Genomic DNA, 12,183 nt, shown 5'->3' on the forward strand with positions numbered 1-12,183 from the left:
TGGGAGGCCGAGGCGGGCGGATCACTTGAGATCAGGAGTTCGAGACCAGCCTGGCCAACACGGTGAAACCCCATCTCTACTAAAAACACAAAATTAGCCAGACATGGTGGCGCATGCCTGTGATCCCAGCTATTCGGGAGGCTGAAGCAGGAGAACTGCTTGAACCCAGGAGGCGGAAGTTGCAGTAAGCTGAGATCGCGCCACTGCACTCCAGCCTGGGCAACAAAGGAAAACTCCATCTCCAAAAAAAGAAAAAGAAGAAAAAGAAACTTTCCTGACCCTCCAAGTTTAATGCAGCAGAAATTTCAAAGTAAAGAGGAGAGTTAGAGCCACTCCTAGGAACTTCCTTTCCCTTAAAAACACTTCTCTCATTCTACTATCAAGGTTGTCAGAGGTATGGGTCATTTGAGAATCCAGTGATACAATATATCCTGTACCCCTGGAGCCTAAGGAAAGAAGGCAAACTGTCCATCACCAGCCCTTTACATCTACACAGATCCTTGGAAAATAAAGGAGCCCAGGTCGAGCAACACCACAAAGGCTTGTGCCAAGACCCCTAGTGACCGTCTGATTCCATCTGCATCAAACGTAGTGACTCTTCTCCTTGAAAAAAGAGGTACATTGGTGGGGGGAGTGGGGGGATAAAACAAAACAAAACAAAACAAAACAAAACAAAACACTCCCAACATGACCCAGCATAAAGAAATCACCGTACTGCAAGCATGTTCATCACTGCCGTCTTGGCAATCATTGTCATGGTCACAGACATAAGCACGAGGGATACACTCTCCACTGCCACATGAAAACTCATTGTGCAAGCATATCTCAGCTGCAACAGAAAGTTAAGAAGGGAAAGAAAAGAGAGAAGTTAACTCCATTGTAGCCATTTAATCTCAAAGGAAGAGCATCTCCAGTTTAAAAAGGGATTCTTATTAAGCAGTGGTGTGCTGGTAAATGTTTAAGAACCAGTTATCCAGGAACAAAAAGGCCCTGGTTTGTAGTGTTTGCCGATTTCCAGTGTGTAAATACTCCTACCAACGGCTGACTTCAAACTACCAACATGAATTCACTGAACCTGAACTTGGGAAGAGATGTACATATTGGCTCTCTCAAACCAGTATAAACCAGCTTCAGCACACGACTGCACATCTTGTGCACAATACTTACTGCAGTTGATTTCATCTGAGGAGTCCCTGCAATCAACTTTCCAATCACACTTCTGACTGGTGTTATAGCAGGCCCCATTGTCACAAGTAAGCTGCTCACATCTTGGGTACTCTATTGTAAAAAAAAAAAAAAAAAAGGAAACAGTAAACAAACCTTAAATTTCCTTCAGCAAACATTTATTGAGTGATTACTACATGCAAGTCACTAAATGCATATATTGATACACAAAAGAAATATGCTCCCTGGCTTCATGGAGAGTAAGGCTGGACAGGGGAGACAGACATTAATCAAATAAGACACAAATGGCAAATTACAAACTGGGATAAGTGCTAATGTGGAAAGTACAGAGGACTGTGAGACTGCATAGCAGAGAGATTTGGGGGCCCAGAAAAGTATCCCCTAAAGAAGTGATTTTTGAGCCAAAAGATGAAGAATGAGAAAGAATTTAACTTTAGTTCAAAATCAAACATTCTTTTACATAATACAGATAACATCCCAGGAAACTAAAGTACCACTGCACAAGCTTGGAAAAAAGAAAGGCCATTTCTTCCACTGGCGGGTTGGAGAAAGAAAGCAGGCCTAGAGTTCAGGAGCTCTGGCGGCCCAGAGGTACCACTAAGCAGCTATTTACTGTGACTCAAGCTTCATGTCCTCTCTATGTTGCTACTTCCCTATCTGCACATTTGGATAAGCTACCGCACAGGGTAGAGGGGCCTGAAAAGACCATGTCTGGTAAAGCATGTTGAAAAGCATAATGTGCTTTCAAAGCACAAATTGTTGTTGCCACGTTATGTACATATGACCACCTCACTGCTACTCACTGGACCTGGTTTTCTAGGTCACAGTTGAAAATCAGGAAGTCCCTTACAGGAATAACGTGCTATCTGTCCCTCCTCTCTACTTGCCAGACTTGGACCACCTGTCTCTCATGATTTCTTACTGGAGGCTTTATTCTGTGGATTGTTGATCTCTTTCCGCCAATGACATAATGAAACTCCCTGAGATCAAGGATCCTGTCTTACTCATTTTAGAATCCCCAACAATTAGTACAGGGGTGGGACATTACTCACTGTGCACACTTAGTACAGGGGTGGGACATTACTCTCTGTGCTCGAGAAATGTTCAATGTTGCTATTATTTATCACAGGTGAACATTTTAGTTCATTCGGCTTTTTAAAATATTTTGAAATTCTGCCTTTTATGGTCTTTGAATACCCTCCTTTTCACAAATGTGGTATCTTCCTTGGTCTGACCATCTTCCTCATGAAAGATTATTTTTGTAGTGATTATCAGGTCATCTTCTGATTTCTTTTTAACCAAGGAAAAGGTACGTCTTAGTTGACTTTGAGTCTCAATTTTGCACTTAAGAACCCAATTTGAGATTTTATAGAGATATAAATATATTGAAGATAATTCTTTGTATAGTCCCAAGTCTTTTCAAGCAGAAGCCATGCACAAAATTCTGTGCTGAAACTGTACTAAACTTGTGCCATGTTAACAACTTGCACTTTTTTAAAAAATGGACTCTCCAATGATCTTTTTTCTGGTATAGTAAAGGAATAAGCCTAACTCTTCTCATCTCCAGAGGTTCAAAGCTAGTTTATTAAGTGTCCTTAAATATCTCAATTGCCAGAGTTACATATAGTCAATCATATGTTGAAATGGAAGGCATTTTTAAATAGCTGGTTAAAATTTAAAATTTTTTCTGAATTTTATTTTGTTTTTTAATAGTCCAAAAGTGAGCCAGTGCCTAGAGTTATTGCGTCTTTCCTCGCTGAGATGATATGCCTTACAAATGTGCCTTCGAATGAGTCACACAACTCTGCCTTCAAGTGATGTTTATTAATTCTCCCTTCAAGAGATGCAAAAGACCAGGTGAGGTCAGCAAGCAATTCCTTTGCCCCTGTGAGCCAGATAGCTCCTAGAGTCAATGTGTTATCTAGCCTTTTAAGAGCAGCAGCAAGCAGGAGAAAAACTCATAGAAAACCCAGCTCTTTGCAATAGATAAGCTATCTGGCTGGAGGAAAATTAATCTGGGCTTGAACGGTGGCTACTTCATTTAAGGTGATAATTATAAATATAAAGAATCTGGAATAAGTGTGCTGGATGGATCTCTCATTTTCCTCATCCTGCTTTTTGAGAGCCAGTGCCAGAAAATTGAAAGGGGAAAGATTAAAACAGTAACCACTGACATGACTACAAGTTTACTGACAAGGCCCATTCCCCATCCAACAAACAAGAAGCCCAGCTTGATATCATCAGGGAGGGTATTGTGATAGCCAGAGGTCAGCAGTTTGACTTTTGGAATGAGGAACACACAGCTTTCTTGTCTCCATCCACACTGATAAAGAATCACTCTCAATCAGCAGAGGACCCCTCTCAACCCCTGCACACCTTGATCTCTTCGGTGCATAGTTAACCTGGGATGTATACTCATAGGAAAGATTGCACAGAGCTCCCTAACTCCACTAAATACTGAAAATACCTGAAAATCTGTTTCTGAATGGTTTTCCCTCTTTGGAGACCCACACAGAGACAACAGGTCCAAACTGTTAACATTGAGCAAAGAAAGAAATGAACGGATTCTACTACCATTGCTAAAGATGTTAATGAGTTTCAATCTACTCCAGAAAACAATAAGCCACAATCCTTTGAGCTTCCAACTGGGAGATATCTAAAATCTTATTTTTTGGTTCATTTGCTTGGCAAGCCTAAGTCTAACCTTCTTCCCACAGAGCAAATCCATCATGTGGCTATAACGTCCTGCAAGAATTTAAGTATAGGGTAAAGTGCAATATGAGAGGAGACCATATATAAGAACACCAAGGAAACTCTTCCTTCTGAATTTGGTTTTAATGGAAAGATCAACAAGTAGCTATAAATGAAGCCTCAGACCTTTAAGGTTTTTTCTAACACAAAAAGGTGAGAATATCCTTCCTCGTACCGCTCCTTGCTTCCCCTTTCTTTACTTTCTCCCAATCCCAAATGACACATGTTCAGATTTGTTCCCCCAGAATTGGGAGCTGCCCCAAAATTATGCAGACAAGAGTTTTTATATTTTTTCACTGTTAATGATTTGGTTTGAAGCAAGAAATTTCCATGCTATAGTTCTGTTTACATAATCAGGGAGGAGGGTGTAGAAATGTAGTTGGAAGACCTTGTAGACCTCTTAGAATGGAAATCATTTTAAGCAGAATAAGATACAAATATAAGGCACTGCTCATTATTATCTTGACAGGAAGACTGTAGACACGTTTTATTCTCACAATTTGACAACATGGCTGAGAAGAACATAGAAAAAACCATTATTATGAAGAAGGGATCTTAAAAGTGGGTTAGGAAACTTAAGCCAAGATTGGGAAACACACACACACACACAAGAAATTACCGATACAAGTCCAGCCCAGACACCTGGGACTTTTCAAGGTCCTAGAGTCATCCTTTATAAGTTACTTTATGTTATTTACTCTGGCTCCAAGACAGATTAATCCAGTCAATGTAATGATTTGCCAGAAAGAATCTACCAGTTTGGCCACCAGCACTTACTTGCAAGTGCTACCCACAAAGTTAAACAAGCAATCATCATCATCATCATCAATAACATGTATTAAAAACTATGTGCCAGACATGTGTCAAAGGACTCAATATGTATAAACTCATTTCATCTTCATAACAACCTCATGAAGCAAATACTATGATGACTCCCATTTTATAGAGTAAGAACCTGAGCATTAAGAGGTTAAGGAATTTGAAAAAGGTCACATAACTGGTAAAGTTGGAGAGCCAGAATTCAAATCCAATCAACCTGGCTCCATAACCCAGGTTACTAACCACTACCACAGATACATCTACCACTCATAGGCTGCAGAGTAAGTAACAGGAAGAAGCGAAAAATTAAAGAAGAAAGAAATTGAATGAAATGGTAATAGAAAATTCTTAAAAGAGATTATGAAAAGAAAAAGAAGAAACCCAAGAGGAAAGGGGGAAGATTTTCTTTCTGCCAGTCAGTTTTCCATCCACATTAGGAAGAAAGGAGAAGTGAGGCCAACTCTAGTTTCCCACAACTTATGGCATAGTTAACAAAGTACTTCAATATGATATAATCTAGGAATTCTAGGAAACCTACACAGGAAAAATAACTTTCCAGAAGGAGTACCAGGAAAAACAGGAGAGTCAATACCAAAAAACAGGCCACAAAGTTAAAGTCTCATGAAGGTACCACCACGACTCCCCAAACCCCCATTCCTGGTGAATTTCAAGTCCCTAAAGTGACTGCCATCATGGACTAGCTCCTAGGGAATGCAGTAATATACAAGGAAAAAAACAGAGAAGTACTTCCTTCCCCAGTCCAAAAGTAATTTGAAGAAGCTTTCAATAAAAAGTTATATAAAACCAGATTTATTAAAAAAGAAATTCAGAAAGAAGAAAGAAAGAAAGAAAGAAACAGAAAGAAAGAAAGAAAGAAAGAAAGAAAGAAAGAAAGAAAGAAAGAAAGAAATTCAGCACCTTGGAAAGAGAAAGAAAATATGGTCATCCCGAGGACTTGTAGAATTGAACTAACATCAAGTTTAGTCTGGGTGGCTTTCAGGAAGCCAAAGCAAAAAGAGAAACAAACTCAGTTATCTAGTTTTCCTTAGCTCACTCCCTTTGTACTAGCTGGGTCTTAAGCCTGAAATTCCTTGCTGGTCTCTATCCACAGTGACCTAATCTTAGACCTCAACTAGAAATGTGCCTGAGAGGGTTGCTCCAAGGATTCCAGATCCACAGCACGGCCTTCTTCCCATAACAGAGCTATCACCAAAAACTGCAAAGCAGATAAAAACTGACATAGTTCTAAATTCCTTTAAAAAAAAAGAAAACTCACACAAGCTCTATTACAAAAGTGACCGAGCAACAAGATGGAAAAATGTGCATCAAACGCTCCAAGGAATAGTACAAAGAAGTAAGATGCCTTCTAAGGGGTAAACAAATGTTTATAATGTACATCATGTTTAGTGGCACGGGGCTACATGTTTTCATTGAAAGCCAGACAACACCATGGTTTCATACTTTAGTAGTTATTCCCAGGGACCCACCTGGGCAGAACAAAAGACAAAATCTAATCAAAGAGACAGGAAAACTAGCTGCACCCCAGTATTATAAGAGTAGCCACTTTCCAATCACTAGAAATGGTGTGGCTCAGCCTCCCTGCTGGAAACGTAGCCCCAAATAATTTGAATACTCATCAGCAAATCATTGCTGGATGAATGTCAATATCCTAGAAACCAGTTATTCTACAGAGTGCTGCCTTCTTCTTAATTAGAATTCTCTTGTGCTCAACATGTATTTATTGAAATCTGACTTCATAGATACTGTGCTAAGAATTAAATTAAAAGGTAAACAAAATTACAAGTGAAGTAGCAATTCCCACAGCATTTTATTAATCAATGCATACAAAAATAATTATTGCACACCTATAGTGTGCAAGGTACTAAAGAATGAAATAAAATCCCATTTCTCATGGAACAGACATTCTGTTTGGGAGAGTGAAATTACAGCTATTAAAGTAAATGTCACAATGGGAAAAAAAAGTTGCAAAAATAGAGCTGGGTAAAAGGTAAAGAGTAACTGTGGGGAGTAGCTCTCTGAAAAGTGATATTTGAACAAGAACAATTAGGCTTAGCATAATGGCAGTCATTGGTAGCATTGAAAGAATATTTTCAGGAGATTGGTGAAGATGAAGGACTATTTTCAGTGGGTTCTAAAAAAAGGACAATCAGTTGGATATATTACATATGTAAAAAAAAATTTTTAAAGAAAGAAACAGGACGAGGGTAAATGGAAACAGCCATTAACGTTAATGCTAGGAAACTCTGTTGTAAAAGGGAGCAGAGTAATTGGCAACAGCTAAGAGGGATCTTAGGATCTTTTTAAAGATGGGGGATATTTATAACATCCTTGTATGATGGAAACTAAATAAAAGAGAGTTTTCTTTCCTTCCTCCAGGTTTCAGGGCTCTGAATCCTATCTCAATTGTGAGAATGCTAAAAAGGTACATCTGTGATGTGACAGGTAAGATGGGGTCTTTTGGAGAGTCGCCTGCTTCTTCTTTCTGGCTTCAGGGAGAGAGAGAATAGCAAGGGCAAGGCTCGCTGGGCAGCTTAAATGTGGAACTGAGTTTGAAGAACGTGTTCTTCATGCACCCTCACAGTCCACAAAATGACTTTCACCATCTTCTTTATTCCCCTCCCACTGTTCCCTCAGCTGGAGTTTCAGCAGTTAAAGATACAAAGAAAAATGTTTAAATTCTAAAGAGCAGAAAGTCAATAGAAATAAAACTTCTGGGACAAAGCAGCCCCAGTTGCAGGCAGACCAAATACTGCTGATTACCAGCAAGAAAGCCTTCATTGTAACAGGGATTTTACCCTTTCTTTGGCATTCCTAAGTAACAAAAGAGAAGTGCTGCAAACCAACGATAATTAGCAATAGTTTTATTCACACCAAAATCATTCTAATATGGTGCTTGAAAAAGCAAAATAATCTTTTCACTTAACAGAAAAAAACTGTACTATTTTTGAGCAACTGAAAGTCACATCAATGTATTAATTGAATGACCTATAATTGCTGCATTGTTCTGATGTTTATCTTAGACCCTGCATGAGTGGTTTTTCCTTGATGCTAATCCCATTAGAAGTAAAATGGACCGCAGTTTTGAATCTCTCTGCTCCTTAAAAAAAAAAAAAAAGTTAATTGACAAGCTGTTTAATATGAGATGCCATTTTACAGATGACCAGATTGAATAATAAAAGAACTAAGGGGGAAAATGAGCTTTTACCTGTTTCACAGCTTTTAATATATATATATTCAGAAATTTTTCTGAAAGGGTAAAATAACCACCAATACCTTATGCATATAAAGACGAAGCAGATAAAAAGACCAAACGCAATAAGAATCTCTCATACTATACCACATTTATCTCAAAAGTAATCTTTTTGTTGAGACCCTAATATCCTCCCCTTCCTCACCATCTCGACCATTCTCTCACCTCCTCTCTCCCTGCCTGCCTCCCTGAGAGGACTCTTACACACCACTCTTTGTTCTGTAAAGGAATGCCTGGAATGGACACAAGGTACTCTGTCTTGGAGCTCAGTGTCTTGATTTTAGAAGCTTGAAAGGGTATGAACTACAACCTAGGGGTCTGGAATGACAGGCAGGGCTACAAACTACAACATCAAGCTCCCTAATCCTTTTGAATATTAGAGGGAAGAATTGAGTCCTTCTTTGGAGCTTTTCCAACATCCATTACTATTTTTAGGTGGTTTCCAGGTACCTAATATATTCATTCCTATAGGCCATTCTATTTCTGAGAAATAGAAAAACAAAAGCCCCATGCACAGGCTAATTCTAAGTTTGTCCACAAGTAATGATTTCCATGCATCGTCACTGCAGAAATAATAAAGTGTCATGTCTCATGAAGATGATTTCTGGCTAAGCCTCATTTAATCTTTGATCACATGAAAACATTCTAATTTAAAGCAACTAATAACAGCTGTTGTATATCTAATGCAACATTTAAAATAACTAAGTACTGCTATGACTAAATGGATTTCAGCAATGATCATTAATGGCTACTCACATCACAGACAGCTAGCTATCCTGTGTCTCCTAATGAAAATACACAGATTTACATAAAAAGTACTCTTGCCTTCCCTTGTTTCCCCACCAAGAAAATCCTTGCACCTGTTCAGTCCCTAAATCAGTAGTTCTCAACTGGATGATTTTGCTCCTGGAGGACATTTGACAATGTCCAGAGACATTTTGGATTGTCACGACTGGGCAATGCTACAGACATCTAGTGGACAGAGGCCAGGGACACTGTTAGACATTCTACAATGCACAAGAAAGAACTGTCCGGTCCCAAATGTCATTAGTGTGAAGGTCGAGAAACCCTGCTCCAGGTCTAGCTACTAATTGCCAGGAAATACAGAGGACAGAGAATGTGTTAAAGGACATCAGGGGACACAATGAACTCAGACTGTGGGAAACTCCAGGACAAGTGACCTGGGTTTTTTTTTTTAACAAGTAAATTGCAAGGGGTAAAGAACAGAAATAGAAGGAAACCCTACAAATTGAAAGGCTTATGAGACATATCAACTAACTTGAACATAAAGATTTTATTTGGACTTTGATTTAAATAATCAAACTATAAAAAATAACAAGATAATTGGGGAATTTTAAAAACTGACTCAATATCTGATTATTTTAAAGAAGAGTTGTTTAATTTTTAGGTGTGATAATGATATTATGATTATGTTTTAGTCCTTATATTTTAGAGATAAATACTGAAATATTTACAGGTGGAATTATACAATGTCTAAGAAATACTTCAAAATAATGGGGAGAATAAAGAGAACAAATAAAACAATATTAGTTATGAGTTCATCATTGATGTAATTGAGTGATGCATACAAAGGGGTTCACTATACAATTCATGCTTCTTTTGTATATGTTTAAAAAAAACCTTCCATACTAAAAAAGGTTTAGACAATAATATGTAAAAATAATAAAATAGCTAAGTAACCTTTAAACAAAAATAAGTTATACATTTCTATTCCTAAAGCAAAATCTTTTAAGAGCACAGGCATATGGTTTAGACCTAGGTTAAAATCCTGGCTCCCCTACTCTTACATCTTGATCATCTTTACAATCTCTGTAAAACAGAGCTGGTCCTCATACCCACCTTGCAGCATTGACGTGAAAAGTGGGTAAGGTGGTGGCTGGTGCTCGGTGACTGGCAGTTCCCTTTCCCACTTTCCACAAGAGCTTTAAACAAAGAAGGAAAACAAAATGGGATCACTCCTGCAACCCATCCCCTATACTAGCATTTTCTAAGGACTTTGATCGAGGCCATTCATTTCCTTCTTGTATATATCTGACTGTGACCAGATCAAAGCACTAACAAAAGAATAAGAAGATTCTTTTCTACATTTCCTCTGATTTCTGAGGTTTTTTTTTTTACACTCCTCCATAAATGAAACTTAGCAATAAATAAACAAGGTAGAGGGAAATAGGAAAGAATGCCTCATTGCAAAATCCCTTACATGCATGTGATTCATTTTAGGTCACAATGTGCCCTGAAGGGTTCATGACTTGTATGATTCCAGAAACAGTAAGCCAAATATGGTTTTCTTTCCTTAGTGAATCATTATTTCACCAACTATTTGTACTTAAATTTTTTTAAATAAAAAAAACTTGATTAAAAATTCCTGCCCAGATATAATAACTTACAAAGCTCATTTCCTCTGCTTCGTTCCCTTTTACAGCAGCTACTTACATATTCGTATCCTGCCAGGTTTTTGCCAGAAGGTTCATTGGCAAAGTTGTGAGCCGGTTGCATTAGTGACTTTAGTCTTGGCTGCAAACATTCTGTTTCAGCTGACTTTTATTTTCCCCAAAGTAGCAGTTCCTTTAGTCCCACTGCATTTCAATAAAGCACTCATTTTCATCTACTTGTAAATAAGGGATAAAGACACAGACTTTTGGCTGGTGGCACAGGCCTCTGGTGGTCTCTTAACTTGTACAAGATAGGACTTTCTCCTTCTGTAAATAAAGCCCTCCATGAAGAGCAATCACCAGACTTGGAACTAGAAGACAAATTAAGCCCTATCTCTACTATACAACCTCAAACAAGTCACTCTTCGCTTTGAAGTTTTTGTTTATTCATAAGAGATTATAATAGTGCCTGCCCTATTGTCCTCATAAAGGAACCTAATAGTAACAACTAGAATTTATATAATGCTCTGAAATTTATAAAATGCTACAAAATATAATATATGGTTTATCATTATTATTAATCAAAAATATCTTCTTCATTTGCCTCAATGAAGAACCTACTGTGTGCTTTACAAAGCACTGAAAGGAGAATCTTTGACCCCTGAACTTGCTATTCTGTGGCATCCAGACACACGCTACCATCTCTAAACTTGCCAGAGTTTAGTCTAAATTCTTTGCATAATTTCCAGAGTGAAGGTAAATCCAAAGTGGAAACACTGTAATGTCTTTCAAAAAATAAAGACATATGCACATGTATGTTTATTGTAGCACTATTTATAATAGCAAAGACTTGGAACCAACCCAAATGCCCATCAATGATAGACTGGATAAAGAAAATGTAGCATATATACACCAAGGAATAATACGCAGCCCTAAAAAGGAACAAGTTCATGTCTTTTACAAGGACATGGATGAAGCTGGAAGCCATCATTCTCAGCAAACTAACACAGGAATAGAAAACCAAACGCCACATGTTCACACTCATAAGTGGGAGTTGAACGATGAGAACACATGGATACAGAGAGGGGAACGTCACACATGTATCCCAGAACTTAAAGTAAAATTAAAAATAAATAGATAAGAATATTTCAGATGAAAATTAGAACAGAACTGTACTAGGAACTCTGCTAGGAAATGGAGAGACAATGACAAATAGCACAGACCCTTCTCTCAAAGAAAAATAACATGCAAGGGAGAAAGCACTGGAGAAGGGTCGTTGTTAAAAATGCACCATGTGGTCATGGTATGGATGGAAGCATAGGTCTTGCTTTTGCACATATACAAGTATTTCTTCCATGAACAGTATAGTTTGAAATGTACAGTGACTAGAAACAATTTGCTTGCCATAATCAATGTATGTTAGCTCCTACCCTAGTCACGGCACCATATTGGGAAGTTTAGCAAAATTTACACAAGATAGTTCTTTTATCAGAAAGCATAAAATAAACCATTTGTATCAAAGGAAGGAATTTAGAGACAATCCAGAGAACTAAAATTAAATCAAAATTATAAAACAATAGAGGAGATATCCCGTGAGAATAGGCTAAAACTTGAATCTTCAGTTGGAGACATAATAACTGAAAAGTTTATGATCAAGATTTCTAAGGTACACAAAAATCTGCTCACCAATTAACGGAATACTGGGATAATTTCTTGAAGTTTGAAATACAAATTTAAGAGCAAACAAAAGGAAGTACAGTCAGG

The 12,183-nt window shown here is 37.9% G+C and overlaps 1 protein-coding gene across 2 annotated transcripts in view; it reads right to left on the minus strand.

Annotated features, from left to right (window-relative positions):
* The window catches only part of LRP2 (LDL receptor related protein 2), a 225,542-nt gene that overhangs the window by 159,000 nt on the left and 54,359 nt on the right, over positions 1 to 12,183 (minus strand). For both annotated transcript variants that reach the window (XM_031008678.3, XM_055379127.2), the window contains exons 5-6: positions 1,168 to 1,278; positions 716 to 829 (exon numbers count right to left, since the gene is read on the minus strand). In XM_031008678.3, coding sequence (XP_030864538.2) covers positions 716 to 829; positions 1,168 to 1,278 — 225 coding nt within the window. The remainder of the gene's footprint in view (positions 1 to 715; positions 830 to 1,167; positions 1,279 to 12,183) is intronic.

This window comes from Gorilla gorilla, chromosome 11 (assembly GCF_029281585.2).
Source record: "Gorilla gorilla gorilla isolate KB3781 chromosome 11, NHGRI_mGorGor1-v2.1_pri, whole genome shotgun sequence".
NCBI lineage: Eukaryota > Metazoa > Chordata > Mammalia > Primates > Hominidae > Gorilla > Gorilla gorilla.